This window comes from Mustela erminea, chromosome 2 (genome assembly GCF_009829155.1).
Source record: "Mustela erminea isolate mMusErm1 chromosome 2, mMusErm1.Pri, whole genome shotgun sequence".
Lineage (NCBI taxonomy): Eukaryota > Metazoa > Chordata > Mammalia > Carnivora > Mustelidae > Mustela > Mustela erminea.
Genome location: NC_045615.1, coordinates 19,859,858 through 19,876,869, shown reverse-complemented (window position 1 = coordinate 19,876,869; position 17,012 = coordinate 19,859,858). Strand labels below are relative to the sequence as shown.

At 42.5% G+C, this 17,012-nt stretch overlaps 1 protein-coding gene across 2 annotated transcripts; it reads right to left on the bottom strand.

Moving 5' to 3' along the window:
• Positions 1-2,119: 2,119 nt before the first annotated feature.
• LSM6 (LSM6 homolog, U6 small nuclear RNA and mRNA degradation associated) lies at positions 2,120-16,366 on the bottom strand. 2 transcript variants are annotated; one of them, XM_032332443.1, is made up of 5 exons: positions 16,238-16,346; positions 14,681-14,785; positions 7,672-7,787; positions 4,328-4,441; positions 2,120-2,403 (listed from the first exon to the last, which is right to left on the bottom strand). In XM_032332443.1, the coding sequence occupies exons 3-5, from the start codon at positions 7,763-7,765 to the stop codon at positions 2,369-2,371; spliced, it is 243 nt and encodes an 80-aa protein (XP_032188334.1). In that variant the 5' UTR covers positions 7,766-7,787; positions 14,681-14,785; positions 16,238-16,346; the 3' UTR covers positions 2,120-2,368. The 2 variants fall into 2 exon arrangements, with proteins under 2 accessions (XP_032188334.1, XP_032188335.1); XM_032332444.1 differs by lacking the exon at positions 14,681-14,785 and having other exon boundaries at positions 16,238-16,366.
• Between the last annotated feature and the right edge of the window lie 646 nt (positions 16,367-17,012).

Here is a 17,012-nt window from a genome sequence, read left to right as displayed (position 1 = left end):
GAATAACATCGGAGACTGCAGTTTTGGGTTTGGGTACACCTCTTAGTTTCTGTGAAATAAATTTATAATGCAAAGGATATGGTGAATATACTGTGATGGTTAATTTTATTATCAATTTGGCTAGGCCATGGTTCCCAGCTATTGGGTCAAACATTCTAGATGTTTCTGTGAAAGTATTTTTTAGATCAGATTAACATTTAAATCAGTGGGGACTTGGAGTAAAGCCGATTACCTTCCATAATGTGAGTGGGCCTCATGCGATCGGTTAGACCTTCCTATAAACAGAGTGACCTTCCCAGAAAGGGAAATTTTGCCAGCAGACTGCCTCTGGACTTGAACTGCAACGCTTCCCCAGGTCTCCAGCCTACCAGCCGACCCTGAAAATTTGGGACTTGCCAGCCCCCACAATCGTGTGAGCCAATTCTCTAAATAAATCTCTCCCTCTATGCATACACATCCTATTAGTCCTGTTTCTCTGGAGAATCCTAAGACACATACTGTGGTAATTATTGCCACTGTTCACCAGTATGCCTGGTTTTTTCTCTTTCTGGATCCTGGAAACTAAAAGGAAACCATGGCCATTAACTTGCTTTGGCTAATAAAATGGAGGGACAGGGACTGGTGGCACATCCCAAGTGAGAGCATCTAAGAGCCTGGGCAGGACTGTTTCTGCTCTTCCCCGGCAGCCCCAAGCCTTGAGTCACACAGAGATGGCCGCGACACAAGGTACTGCCTCCCCCAGTCAGAGTGTTTGGGTGACCACAAGCAGCAGCTCCCTGCCGCCCGGCCCTTGCAGACCGAGAGGAATGAGAATCGTTTGTTGTTTCAAACCATTGAGATCTGGGGGTGGTTTGTGATGGATACACCACCTGGGAGAAAAAGTTGTCCTGGTGATTTGTACTTACCAAATAACCCTTTTCAAGCCCCTGTCAAGAAGTGATAAATTACTGAAGCGTAGCACATAGCGTTTTCTTTTCGGTGTACCCATAAGTAAAACCTTGTGAGATGTTTCTGTTCACCTTTCCTGGGTTCTTAAAAAATAATTGTTTCCAATTATTCTGATCTTTTAAAATAAAACCAGACAAAATGCCACAGATCCTTGTCCAGAACCAGCACCAGCCCTCTCCTCCCTCCTTCCCTGTCCTGCCCCCACAACCTTCAACCAGGTGACTGTTGAAAAATCACGCCACGGGCTCCTGGACCAGGAACGCTGTCGCGCTTGGGGAGGGAGAGAGGAGAAAGGCCAGTCTGACGTTCACACAACGGTCCAGCATTCATTCAACCTCAGTGCCCAGATACGTCTGTTGTTCCTAGAGACTACAGAAAGCAGGGCTGTGGAAAGCTCATTAACCAACCGTGAAAACCCTCTCAGCAGGAGTCACAGAACGCAGAGCAACCTCCTTGTGCCAAGCAATGTGAACGCTCAGTGCTGTGCTCCTGGACAACATCAGACTCTAATGTGGCTCAGATTCGAAAAAGGCTGCCCAGGAGCACCTCCCTGAGCAGGGGGGTGAGGAGAAATTCTCTCCCAGTCACAGTGAAGCCACTGGAACCTGAGGAAGTTTACAAAGTCCGGGCTTTGCTTGAACCTGAACGAGGGCCAGACAGCTGTGTGCGCGGGACTGGCTCCTCCCATCCTGGGCTGCGTAAACATCAGAGAACGACACCCATGCCCAGGCTCCCGAGAGAAGGCAAGAAAATCCAACACGTCCGCCCACGCAGGAGGTGCAAGGCCACTGCAGACTGACCTCGCTCTGGGCGAACCCGAATATGGCTAACCTTCGGAGTTTCTCCCCAACTCCATGCACATCCCCGCTCCCTTTGTGGAAGTGCCACCGTTAGATCCCCAGCTCTATTTTCTATCCAGGTGACAACAGGATCAGAGGCTGAACTTCTGACCTCATAAACCCTTTTCCGCCTCAGACCGAAACCGGATTCCTCTGCAGAAGCCTCTCCTCGAGCACTTCATGTGGCAAGCCGAAGAAGATGTTACCAAGGAGGCCAGGTCTAAAATGGTTTAAGGATCCTCATACGCATCCTTTCATCAGACAAGCGAGTAAAGCAAATCCAAGTGACACTGCTGGACACTTGAGTTAAAAATCACGTACAGAGAAATGGATTTACTTTTTTTTTTTATTCTTTTGCATTCTGCACGCCGACACAGCGGGAAAAGAAAATGCCTGGAACTTAAATATGGAAGAAGCGCTTTACAACTACAGCCACGATTTTGTGCACTTCTCTCACTTGCGTGTCAGTGAAAATCACCAATTATTATAAAACAGGATAAGTCACACAAAAAAACAAAAAACAAAAAACACCTCATAAAAAAATATATCCAAGTATGAAAAGTATTGTCCTCCTGGTGTCTTCACATCCTTCTCTTCTGTGTACTTATATACAATACTGGCAAAGAAAAAAAAAATAAATACATTGAAAAACACTGTGCTTAAAAAATCACAATAGCAAGCTGTAAAAGCAAATAGATTTAGGCCTAACATCTCTACAAAGTGAAAAGGAATTTCCATACCAAACAATAAATTCTAGGACTACTAAAAAAACTAGATTTGATGAATCCAGGCCTGGGTTTGACGTCTTATGGGACTGTGCACTAGTGTTCGCTATACATTGGACTGTAAATTGCAAGCGGGAAGGTAAAAAAAATGGATGTGAAAATCTCTGGAATATAAGAATGTTTTATAATTATAATAATTCTGCTTGTAGTAAAGTAAATCTACCAGGTTAAACCTCAGATTAACACTAAAAATGTATTTTCATCTATCTCTCCAATATAAACTCTAAACTGTCCAATATTTTAATTACAACAGGATAAATAAGAGCTGAGGAATTTGGGGGTTTTGGGGAGTTGTTTTAAGTACTAAAATCTTTATTCTGAGTTCTCTTTTAAAGTATCAACCTTCAATGTTCTCCAAAGTTTTGCTTGGCTAGTCCGCTTGTGAGCACCCAAATTGAACTCTTTAGGATATGTGGTACTTCAGAATAAGACAAAACTTAGTAACTAGGTGAGTCTGGGTCAGGCTTTCACAGAAGTGTTCCTCTCTTCCCACTCCCAGCCCTCCTCAGACTCTGACACTTCTGTTCAAAGTGAACGTTAAAGAAGTATCTTGACCAAAGAACACAGCACAAATTAAACAAGATCTTTTTTAAGAGACAAGGATGTGAATCTGGGAGTCTACAGGTAACTACCACTGATTACATCACAGAAAAAGTTGTATGAAGGGAAGCAGCAGAATGATGGTAGAGACACGCCTGGGAAACTGGACAGGCCCAAGAAGCAGTGTGCAGGGGATAGGATCTAGCCTGTCACCACTTACAGGTGACTGGGGCTCTCAGCTGTCTGCAGATAGGGAACAACAGAACATTTCTAGTAAATGGAGGGAGTAAAATAATAATATAAAAAATTGAAGGAATTCTAAATGTTGGAAGGAATATAAAGCCAGCAAAAGATGCATGCAAAGACAGGATATGAAGAAACATGGTACTGTAAGAACAGAGATAGAATATTTAGTTCAGAGCCGAGATCCAACTGTTAAGGGGGATGAAGAAATTATGGAGAACTAAAGAATTCACATCAGTAAAAAACTGGAACGCAAGAGCCCTAAGGCTCCATTTGGGGATGGGCCCCAAGGTGGGGATGGGGGATGGGTCAAGGGATAATTCCTTCAGTTTTGAGGTTTTTTTCCCTTCTCCCTGAGAAATTCAAGTATGACTTCACTGATCACTTTTTTTTTTTTCACTGATCACTTTTTTAAGCAAGGTACTTAAGAGTAACCTTAATAATCACAGCAACATACTAGCTGTTAAAAAGTGGAGTAACTTTAGAATCGTGTTTCCTATTTTGTCATTTTTGCCAAATGAAGGGATGCAAACCTCCACAAAAAGCATCTGAATGCTGAAGAAAGAAAGGACCATCAGGACAAGCTACCCGCCAAATGACGCAAACCAAAGATAGCAGGGAAACAGTGGCCACTCTTATAGCTCCAACTTCCAATGTGGGAGGCAGCATTGGAGGAACATAACAAACTGTATTTGGAGCTCTGGGTCAGTGTCCTAACATCCCTCAGCTCCTCATCAGTAAAGAGAGGGAAGGTGAGAATGTCTGTTCCAAAATTCCATGAAGCGTCTTAAAACAAAAAACAAAAAACTGGTCACAGTGAAGACCTGAGATTGAAGAAGTTAAAAATAAATGAGGCAAGACTAAAACTAAACTTCTGAATTATGCAGAAAATCTGCTGGGGATTCCAATTATAAACAACAACAAAAATGCCTCTTTTGGATGTCGCACAACTGTATGATGGGAGAATCTTACCATTGTTTCCACGGATAAATGCATCGCCGTACTTATTCTTCAGCTGTCCATTTACATATTCTTCTGTCTGCTCCAAGGCTATATTCATGTAGCCATCCAGGCAAGCCAGGACCCCTGCAGGCAGATTTAGTCCAAGAGAAGATATCCAAGGCACATCAGAGTTGAAAATTACAGGGTACACCTTAGAGCTGACAATCTCGTGATTTGTTAGCTCTTACATACTTAATACAAAAATTCACACTGAAAGTGAAACTCCACGGCTTCATTCGATGCCAACAGGAGTGACAGCGAAGAAGCATCCAATGCGAACACAGTCACAAACCCACCGCTGACGGGAGAAACATCAGACTATCACTCGCTTCATGGGATGTGTGATAACAGCAGCAAGTTCTAAAGCCTTCCTAGAAGTCACCTAACGAGCATATTCCAAACAGCACACCATTCTTGGAAAGCTAAAATTGGGAGTGGGCAACGTGTGCGGGGACAAATGACCATTTGGCTTCTGGTGGCATTTCCTTCTTTAGCCACGTGGTAAAATATGGGTCTGGCAGATTTACTGCATTCTTTCCCAACATCTACTGCAGCAGATGAATGTACTCCAGGGCTCAGAGGAAGTTGCCACAATCTGCTAAAATAATAGGAGAGGAGACAGCAGGTGCTCCCGAAGGAACATCTGAGAGCTGTCACTCCTGCGAAGAGCGGCTTTAGAAGACAGAGCACCATACTGCATTGTAACACGTCCCTTCCTGTTTTGTTACAGTTAGAAGAGTTTTGAACCCAGACTGATAGAGAAAAATGGCCAAAAACATTCTAAAGAGCTTTTAAGGAAACTGTCTGAGTCAATCTTTTTAACTCTGTTATTGTGCAAAACTTGCCCCAATAATTTTTCTCAAGAGATGGAAATATATAAGCCTCTGGGTCTCTGACTCCATGTGGTATTTTCTAGAAAACAAAAAGCAAGCAAAACAAATACTGCAAGTTTGAGTCAATTAGCCAAGTCGATAGCTTCATTTAGTTTCTACTTCGTTAATATGCTCCTCACTCCCCTGCGTCTGCCCCCATTTCCCGCTACACAAAAACGTTCCTTTTCCAAATTGTGTGTGTAATGAGAACACACGACACTAATCTAACGGAATTCTGCTAGAAGCTGTACACTTTCAAAGAATCAGAATAGATTATGAACAATTACTAACAATTATTTCCCATCAAAAGAAAGCTTAAACTCTAAGTTTTCAGTTTATTTCCTGCTGTATTATTTTACTTCTAAACCACAATCCTAAGCACCCAAGAAACTTCTGCAAGATGATACGCAAATGTTTCAAAGTTAACCCAAAGCATTTCAAAATGAAATATTCATTAATAAAAACATATCTATTCTTCTAGCAAAGGTTGTTTTGAGAACAAGAGTCCAGGAGGTTGGAATTGTAACCCCCTCCCATCTCTAGGGGATAAATTGCTATGAATAACAGGAAAAAAAGAAGTTTTCTTTAAACAAGAGAAATTGCTAGGGTTTTTTAATTTAATCATGATGGTTACAAGCCATGTGAAAGCCTGTTCGACCTCACTAGTAAACAAAGAAACAGACATGAAATGAAACTATTACTTGTTGCCAGTTAGAATGGAAAGGTTGAAAACAAGCCTAATACAAGGGTTGGGAGAATACAAAGAATAAGCCCATCTGCCCTGAGGGGAGGGCCACTGGGCATGCTCGTTAATACAGAAATCCAAGGGGGGGGGGATCTATTCTAAAGAAATACTTGGACAAGTGCTCAAGAGACATGTCAAAGGAGCAGAGGTGCTTACTCAAAAATAGCAAAAAATTGGTAAAACACCTACAAGCCCATTAATAGGAAAACTGGTTAAAAACAAAAACAAAACTGTGGCTCATCCACATAAGGCACTTCTTTGCAGCACGAAAAACTCTATACTGTCAGAGAACTGAATGCGTTCTTTCCATGTAAAAAGAGAAAGGAAATCGGGGTATAGGTACAGCTGATCCCATTTATATAAAATTATGCTTATACAGACACAGGTCCAGACTGGTAAGCCTGATTGTCTCTGGATGGAAGAATTTGGGGAAACTTTGCTTTCTTCTGTATACTTTTCTTCATTATTTATTTTGAAATTCTTTAAAAAAAGAAAAGAAAAAGAAAAACATATATGCCACCTTTACAGATTAAAAAAAAATCTCCCTAATGAGTATAGAGAGAAAAAGTCAGGCTAGGCTGGTTGATGTCCTCAGTGAAGTAGGTTGGGAGAAGACATTGAACACAATGTTTCCACCCAAACCAACTGCTGAATGTGCTCAAATCTCTAGAAGTCTGTTACCTCCTTTGGGCTCATCAAAAGTTCATGGGTGGGAAGTAGTATATAGAGACTTCATAGCTCAGATTTCAGTATAATCTACTAGTTCCACTAGAATAATCAAATTAAACTGGAGATAGGTCACTGATGACAAGAAACTAAAGCAATAACTAAGAGCAGAGTGATTTCTTAACCAGGCTTTTAGCCAAGCTTGAATTGGGAGTCCTAGCTCCTCCTTTACTAGGTGGGGAGAAACCGACTTCTCAAAGGATTTATGTGAAGATAAATTGGAAACTGAAATGATTAGTACACACTAGACACAGAGGAAGTTCTCAGGAAAATTAAGTTTGCATGTGTGGAAAGAGGAAAAGGCTTAAGACTACCATCCTCATTCAGAAAAGACACCAAAAAGACACCAATTTGCTAATGAATTCGTAATCTGTACTCATGAATAGTCCAGGTAATTAACGTATTTGAGTTTGGGAAGATGTGAGTATTTGAGTAACTTTAAAAAATGGGATTTGATACCATTCCTCCCACAAACTTAATTTCAGTAGTGTCACAGCCTCTTAAAAAGAGCATTCTCGAAAAGAACGGGAAGGTGTATTTGGAGAGCACGCATTCCATAAGAGTGGGAAGTTCATGTTGTAAAATGATACTATCTAAATAGCTGCTTATCAACCTTAAATATTTTCGGCAAAAACAAAGGCTTCTGTGCCAAGTGTTCTTCGGCTTCCAGTTATTCGTGCCTGAGGTGACTGAGAATCCTGGCTACTACAAGGACACACACCTCCAGTCACCAACGAGACAACAGTCACACAAATCACACCGGAAGTCAGAGCACACACTCCGCTATCCACCCTACCTCCAAAGGGAACCATCTCAGAGTCAGAAAAAGAAATGGGCATAAAGACTACTGGTAACCAATGCTTCCCACCGCCCCCCCACAAACTGGGTACACTTAAGAGCTTGATAAAAACCAGTTAAGTCATATTTACTCATTTAGTTGTACGAGTGAGGATAAAGCATGAAAATATTACCTCGATAATCCACTCCAGAATTCAATTTTACCACAACTGGTCGTCCAATGATTTGCTTTAAGAAGTCACTGGGGGTCTGCTTCCGTAGACTCATTTTAACAATCCTGATCAAAAATCTGAAAAGGAGCAACAAAGACAAAAGTTAATTATTCACCAAAAGAAGTCTTGCAGCCTTTACCATATTTATAGGCAATCACGTACCACCGGGCCACGTATGACACTCAACATTATTCACTACTATTACAACATGACAGCTAGCATGTTTCCAGGACTTACTATCAGCCAGATACTAAGCTGCATGATCTCATTCAGTTATCCCACAGCAAGCTTGGACACAGCTTCATTGTGGCTCCCTGTGTTAACAGAGACCCCGTTCTTAATCACTTGTCACTACTGCCTCCCACACGGTCACTATACCCATTACAACCACTGCCACCTCCATCATTTCCTGCGCGCTCGTTCTACACTGAGCCCTCTGCTAAGATCTTTATAAACATGATCCCATTTAATCTTCCGAACCCTGAGAAGAAAGTCATAGTATCTCCATTCTGCTAATGAAAATAAAAGCACAAAAAGCTGAAAGAAATGTGCCCTTAAATGGGATGGAACCAACATTCAAGCTCGAAACAGTCATATTTTAAAGTCTATGTTATACGATATAGGCATATTTACAAAATGATGCCAAAATAGTGTTTCTGAAACTAATTATAACGATAATCGAAGCTAACATCTGAGTGTACTAGATGCCAGCACTTACCTAAGCACTTTTTATATATTAATCCATTTAAACCTGACTACCTTATGGGATAGGTACTGTTTTTTCTTTTTTTTTGATTGTACATACCTTTTATTTTTTTTTTATTTTTATTTTTTTTTTAAATTTTTTATTTCCAGCATAACAGTATTCATTATTTTTGCACCACACCCCGTGCTCCATGCAATCCGTGCCCTCTATAATACCCACCACCTGGTACCCCAACCTCCCACCCCCCGTCCCTTCAAAACCCTCAGATTGTTTTTCAGAGTCCATAGTCTCTCATGGTTCACCTCCCCTTCCACTTTCCCCCAACTCCCTTCTCCACTCTAAGTCCCCATGTCCTCCATGCTATTTGTTATGCTCCACAATAGGTACTGTTTTTTAATCTTTGTTTCACAGATGAAGACAGACACACAGAGGTCCTGCTCTGGTCACATAGCTAGTAAGTGGATGACCAGCCTGTGCTCTACATCAAACTTATACAGCCTCCTGAAGGTTACTAATGCAGCCTGAGATTTTTACTTACTCTATTAGAGCAGATATACACTCTATAAGATAAAGAAAAAGTCTTTTTTTTTTTTAAGTTTTTGTTTTAATCCCCCGGTGCTCATCACAGCAAGTGCCTACCTTAATCCCCATCACCTATTTCACCCACCCCCACCCACCTCCCCTCTGGTAATCATCAGTTCGTTCTCTATAGTTAAGAGTCTGTTTTCTATTTTTCCCCTTTGATTGTTTGTTCTGCTTCTTAAATTCTACATATGAGTAAAATCATAGGGTATTTTTCTCTGCCTGGCTTATTTCACTCAGCATATTATTCTCTAGCTCCATCCATGTCACTGCAAATGGCAAGATTTCATTCTTTTTTATGCCTTAGTAATATTCCGTTTCAGACACACATGAATACACACACACACACACACACACATACACAAACACACACACCATCTTTTCTTTATCTATTCATCAGTTGATGGACCCTTGGGCTGCTTCCATAATTTGGCTATTCTAGCTAATGCTCTATAAACATCAGGGTGCATGTATCCCTCTGAATTAGTACCTTTGTGTTCTTCGGGTAAATATCTAGTAGTACAATTGCTGGATCATAGGAGTAGTTCTATTTTTAATTTTTTGAGGAGCCTCCGTACTGTTTTCCACTGGCCGCACCAGTTTGGATGCCCACCAACAGAGTACAAAGATTCCTCTCTTCTTCCACATCCTCACCGACACCTGCTCTTTCTTGTGTTGTTGATTTTAGCCATTCTGACAGGTGTGAGGAGACATCTCATTGTAGTTTTGATCTGCATCTTCCTGATGGTGAGTGATGTTGAGCACCTTTTCATGTGTCTGTTGGCCATCTGTACATCTTCTTTGGAGAAATGTCTGCTTATGTTTTCTGCCCTTTTTTAAACTGGATTATTTGGTTTTGGGGAGTTGAGCTTTTAAGTTCTTTATATAGTTTGGGTACTAACCCTTTACCAGATATGTCATTTGGAAGGATTTTCTCCCATTCTGTAAGTTGCCTTTTAGTAAGAAAAAGTCTTAAAATTCAAGAATAGGCGTCTGAAATACAGACAGAGCATTATATACCCAAATCAAACATACATCGTTGCCAATCACTCCTTCCAAAATTCACCTTGTTACAGACCAGTTATCTGGGTCAAAATGCTTTGATAAACAAATCTAACAAAACTGTAGTTACTTAAGGGAAAACTGACAGCAAAAGAACTTTGGAAATTAATGTTTCTGTTTCAGTCAAACTCAGCTCACTGTTATTTAGTAGCCATAGAGTAGTGACACTTAAAATCAGTATGGATACAATGTATTAACGACTCTCCTCAATGACTCAATCCAAATTTTTGCAACACCTTCTTCCATAAACAGCACTTCTTACTTCACTCCCAGTCTATCCACTCCATGAACTGAGTATGGCTTCAGGAATATCGTTTAGAGATTTCCTCACAGTGAATCGGCCGGCTCAGGTAGTTTGGGTAAGCTAGAATGCTCAGTTATTGGCTTTTCATTTCTTGAGTAAATGTGCGTATGTCTGCACATATTTTCAGGGAAATTAAAAAACATGGCATTCACACAGGTTCTGATCTTAAAGAACTTGGAATCCAGAAGAATTTAAACTCTTGCTCAAAGGGTGTGAGTAAACAAAAGTGATTATAATTTAGGTAAAACAATTTTCTTTAACCCAAAAAGTCAGCAGCCTCAGTTAAATAAAAGAAAATGCAAATTTCACGAAGTATGCTTGAATTTGGGGCCGCTCTTTGGACCATTCCCCACTCCATCTCCCCGAGGTTTGAAAGATTTGTTTAAAATGCAATCCGCTAATTATTTCACTCAGCAAATTTTAATTTAACTTTCCCACTGGATTGCCAGTTTATTTTTTTTAGCTCCAGTCTCAGTAGATAACTGGAATTACAACTACTATGCAGGACGACCACTATTCATGACCACTATTCATTTGAGACTCAGACCACACAATTTTCTTTATGCTGTTTTGAATGCAAGAAAAAATATTACAAAGTAAATCCTGGAACAGATTCAGTACTCTTGATGAGTTTAGTAAAAACAAACAAATCTTCCCATTCGTCTACAAACTGCCTTATTTATGCCTTGAACACGAGCTGTTTTGTGGCTGAACGGGTCTAGAGAGACTATTAACTCTGAAGGCCTGATGGAGACTCAGCTCCTAAGTCAGGTGCATTTCCTATCAGATGCGAAATCCCAGGATGGTGCTTTCTAGGTATAAGACTGAGACAAAGCTGGCTCTTTACTTTGTGTTTTAAAAAAAACAAAAACAAAAACAAAAAACAACCACCAAGATGCATGGTCATGTGAAAATCTAGTTGATAGGACTATTACTAACTACCTCATCCAAAGTTAAAAGCTAATGACAGCAAAAAGACTCCAGGCCTAGACAAATTGCTGGTATTGGCTGTTTTTTAAAAAATGTTATTCATCTTCTTTTTTCACCTTTTTAGAAAGCAGGTAATATGCTTCTAAGCTCATCAAAGATCACACCTCTGCCGTTAAAACCACATCTTCACTCCAATTAGCATCAATCTCTTCCTGCAGGTGTTCAACACTCCCAACTTCCCGGCAGCACCTGAGTATCGGGTGCGCGGGCGGGGCTGGGGGGGTGCAACACTAGTAAGACACAGGTAGCCTCAGGCCCTCAGAGTTTACACTACCAAGCTAGCCCCAGAACATGTCAATGGAGAACTTTTTAGAAGTTGGATGTATGTGGATAGATTTTTGCGGAGAGTGGCACACAGAGAAAGCAGCTCACTTGGCACAGGCTTGGCAGAGCAGAGACCTCTAGAGCACGCATCTCCAGGAAAAAGCAGCCCACTGGCCCAAAGGAAAGAAATCCTAGCAAAGGCACTGCACAGCAGTGCATTTGGATTTGAGGAGAACACACTACACAGGCCCACAGGACAAAATGCAGCCGACGGAGGGAGCAGGCGCCACGTTCCTGGCACGCACGGCAAGTCTGGCTAAGAGAGCTTGGACTTGAACCGCCAGCTTGGTTTCCCCAACCCATAATGGACTGGCTCGCTTGGAGATTCTGATTCGGTAGTTCTGGGGCAGAACCCGGGAACCGGTTTGCACACGCCCGGCAGATTCCTCTGACCTGGCAAGTCTGGGGAACACCATGTCAGTGACAGGACAGGGAACGTGACAGGGTCCTGAGCTGAGACCTGCCTGAGCTCGGCTCTCTACCGTGGAGCAGAGCTGGACCAGCTCACCTAGTTCTGACACGGCCACGTTCCCCATCTGGTTCTACCTGCTACAATGTGCCACTACTCTCTTTCACATTCTCTACTTTTTCTGTACTAGTCTTTTCGCTCTCAAAAGACAGGAACATGTGAAAGACTACTACCAAGCTTTTCTTTTTTTTTTTTTTTTTCCTCCAGAGCATCTGCATTCTGCTAAATCTCTTGGAAAGAAAAATTTTTTTTCAGAAGTTATTTGAAAAGGGGGTGGCTGCTTCAAACGCATTTTATCCATCACTCTAGGAGACCACATCTTCTACATTCGTCTTCATTAGGCTTCCTTGGTACTCCCCGTTACTTGATGATTTGCCCATAAATCCATTCTGTATGAGTAAATTGGTCTCAACATCACAATTTTTCCCATCACTTGGCTCACGTAATTTTAATGTTCATCTTTTAAATTGGTTAAGGCAGAAGGCACAGTTCTGACCATTTCTGAAGCGAGAGAAAAGCCTCTTGAACCATAAACACATAAGAGGAAAAAGGCCTCCTTTCTACAGGGTCACCTTGATAAAACTTCTCCCTTGAAAATTAAAGCCATAATCACCTCTATGCCTCTCTCCCTCCCCTGACTCCTACTCAGGCTTGTTTTAAATGACCTATTTTCAGAAATGGCTATTAAGTCAAAGGCAGTATATTTTCTGCCAGAAGCTACTGAGAGGTCTAGTGTAAGAACATCTGCACACTGCCCTGCAGAGATTTTTTTTTAGTAAAAGAATGGGGGAGAAAGAACCAAATTTTATTCATCCAACGATGTGCCAAGCTGTGTGAGATCCACAAGCAATTCACACAGTAACCCTGTGAGGTGGCAAGCACAACTAAGGCTTGGTCCCAAAGCCCAAGCCCTTTCAAAGCTGCCCTTTGGAATATGTCTGGATCCTCCCGTGACAGGTGGGGAACGGCCACAGATATCTATGGAGATGTAGGGGAGATCCAGCTCGAGAGCAGGAGCACTGGAGGAAAAATGCCTAAAGGGACAAAGTGCTGTCAATTAGCCTGGGAAGAAATACAGTGGTCAAAGGTTAAGAAATCTATCTAATGTGATTTTGAATTACGTTGCTGAGGAGAAGGCACGCAAATTCTTGCTTCTTGGCAATGTTTACCTGTAAACTTTCACCTCCTCATAGAATATCTACAGTTTAGGGTGAAGAAAATGTGAAAAGTAAATAATTACAATGAAGCATAACATCACAACCCTTGTAAATGCAGCTCGAGACTAATAACTGGGCGTCCAAGAGGGCATCAGACACGGGGAACAGCTCTCTACAAATCTCCCGTCTCAGACCCTTGGGGTACCTAGCCCTCTCCTGAAGACTCCCTACCAATCCCTCCTCCCACACACTAGGGGGCTACCTTCCTCCCCTCTCTCACTCCAGCCCCAAACCCAGCACTCATAGCACCACCCCCTTCCACTTAGCACTACTGCCTTCCACTTATCCGGCTGTTCTGTAGTTTTCCTGCTGACCAGTCTCCCACTTAAATTCTAAGCTTCTCAGCTTCTCAGAGATGGGGAAAATGGTATCCCTGGTCCCCAAGCTCAATGGCCAACCCTGGGGGGGCATCTAAGGTCAGAGTCAAGGAAAATCCCTGTCCCTTTCTCCTCCACCCACGAACCATGGGTATAGAGTGACAAGCACAGTAATCATCTGTGCACTTAAATGGCTAGAGCACAGTAATATTTCTGTTACTGACCAGCCAGTAAAAGAAAGATGAAGAAAACAGAAATGTTTCTGTGTTGTACAAGAATCAGCTGCATCTGAGTCAAGGGAGATGCTTGTTAAAATGCAGATTCCTATAGTCTACTCCTATTCAGACTCCTATTCAGCAAGAGGTGCTGCAACTTACATTTTATAAAGTTTCCCAAATGATTCCTATAAGCAAACTTGGACATTGGGAAATATCTGGAGATGTTCTGATCTTGAACAAGGAACGTGGTGCTAGTACACAGAGGCCAGGGGCGTGACTTAACATTCTACCACGCAAAGATAGCCCTCCACAACAAAGGATTCTCTTGCTCAAAATGTCAAGGGAGGTTGAAAAACTGTTATAAACCCTAAATAAAACAAACAAACAAACAAACCACTTTTTGTCTTAAATTGACAAGTTTTTTAAAACCTTCAAGGTATAACAAATGAAAATGAACAGCTCAATTCTAATCAGATGACAGAATACAAATTTTAACTTACTAGGTATTTTATTCTGACAGAAAGGGAATGTGAAAACAACTGTCAAAAAATTTTGCAGGGGTCACCATTCTAAATGATGGATTTCTAGTCCCCGTCATGAAAATGGTCAATTTCCCATTTTTCAGTGTTCTATGTTCCTCAGGTGATTACGACCTCTGTTACTTGGTACAGTTCTAACAGGACTGAATAATCCAAGTGATATCAACATTTTTTAAGGTTCTCACATAAGTATGCCACAGTTCAGCTCAGAGACCACCCAATGCAGCATAAGGAGTACTCACTTGGGAGACAGGAAACCTGAATTCTAATCCCAGTTCTGCTACTTAATTTAGCTGTGTGCCTTGGAGAACTCATCGTTTCACCTCTCAAGGCCCCAGGCTCCTCATCTGCAAAATAAGGGAGTTATGCTAGATGATCACTTAAGAGATCATCTCGCTGTAACATTCAGTCAGCCTATGCAGTAACTCCAATAATGCATTTACACACACACACATACACACACACACACACACACACACCCGAAGACAATCGTCTACACTCCTGCACAAAATTCAAGCAACTGGAAATGGGAAACACCACTGTAAAAAAAATAAAAATAAAAATAAAAATAAATCCAAAGAGATGTTGCTTATTGGAATACATAAAATACATAATGAGCTATCACACTTTTGGCAAAAAAACAGGCACAACCTTACATGAATGAGGTAAACTGCTAAAACTTTCCTGGAAAACAATTAGGTAATGGGCGTAGAGATCTAAAAAAGACCTCACTAGAACACAGCATCTATTGTAATAACTTCCTTGCTCAGACTCTAGTCCGAGTAAATCATCTGAAATACAGTTTTAAAATAAAGTCTATCAGAATATTACCTGGGATGCTAAAGCCAAATGAAAGTTTACAAACACCCTAAATGCCTCACAGTTCGAAAATGGTTGAATAATTTATGGGACCTACGCAATGACAGAATAGGTAGCCAATCAAAAGTCGCAAAATCAGAAATGGTATTTGGGGAAGAACTTTTCAATGAAAGTGGACGACTACTTATACAGCTGATAAAATAGTCTTAACTCAAATGGAAAGTAGCACACACGAGACTAAAATACAGAAAGAAAGTATGGATGGGATTCAGTGCATATTACTTCCTTCCCTCACTCCTGTGTTTTCACTTTTTCAAGAGCCCTGTGTTTGGGGGGGGGGGGGCACATTAAACCACTACCAACCTGATCTCCCAGCGCCCTAACGCTAGACACCGTAAACAAAAACACCGGTAAGGAGCGAGCGCGCACACACCTACAGACCAAAAGCCCGGGTGGTAGGACCTAACACCTACAACCGTGGGCGTCGGCAACCTGAGAACTCGGTAAGGTGGGCTAGTCCCGCTCTTGATTCCTGGGGGTCGGGGAACCACCCCGATGCAGCCCGTGCAGCCCTGGAGCCCCAGGAACCGGGCGGGGCCGGCCCGCGCATTCGGGGCCCGCTTTCCCGCCCTTTCCGCAGGCTCCCGCCTGGGCTCCCGCGGAACCTTGGGCAACCAGGACCGGTCTCGGAAGGCAACTCGATGGGGCCAGGTCGCTGCCGTTCGTCCCCGCGCGGTCTAGACGCCCTTCCGGAGGGGTTCTCACAGCCGGGGGCCACAGATCTCCTGCCCTTCCCAGGAGCCCAGGAGGAACTGAGCGCATTTTGGGGGCGCCCGCCACCCACGGGCTCCCGGCGTCCGCGCTCCCTCCCGGCGCCTTTCACGGGCTGCCTGGCCCAGACCCGGGCTGCCGCTCCCCAAACCCGCCCCCAGCGAGCGAGCACTGGGGCCTCCCACCGCCCGCGCGGCTGCCTGGCTCACCTGGTGGCCGGGATCCAAACCCCCGCTCCAAGTGCCCCCCAAGCCGGGCCTCCGCCGAGGATCGGAAGAAATCGAAAGTGAAACTGCCGAGGCAGGTGGCACTTTTCTGCAGCAACCGGGGATTGCCTTTCCTGGCTACGGCAGCCTGCGAGGACCGAAAAGGCTAGACTTCGGTGGAGCGCGAAAAGCCAAGATGCTCGTTTTGCCTGAAGGCAAAGTTGGTGCTTTAGAGGTCAAAGGAGAAAGCGCTGGTGCTTCTCTTTTAACAGAAAACAAACACCTCTAAAATAAAATTTTAAAAACCTGGAAGTGATCGTTTGGCCGGGTTTTCCTTTAGGCAGAAATGCAAGAGAGAGCTTGAAGTTACGCTAAACTGGAATTTACTGCCAACGTAATGACTATACTCGGAAAAATCCTTGAAAAAGTTAATGCAAATAAATAAAACGGGCAGTCTCAAATCTTCACATCCACCTTTGGATTTTGGTTAAGTGTGTGTGAAGATGAAGTCGATATTAGCAAGAGATTGTTTCCATGGCAACGTTAATTGCCACAAAAAGAATTAAAGTCTCTAAAGTAACTCCGAATTATAATGGAATAAATTGCGATACATTACAATCTAATTCTAATTGGAAGTGGTGTGCGGACATTTAAGTGCTGCTATGGGAACTTGGTTGGAATTTTGAATTCTCAATATTCTTGCTATTAATGTAAAGGGTAAAGAAAAAGAAGAAAACTGTTACACCGACACTTGATTCCTTTTTTTCTTCACACACAT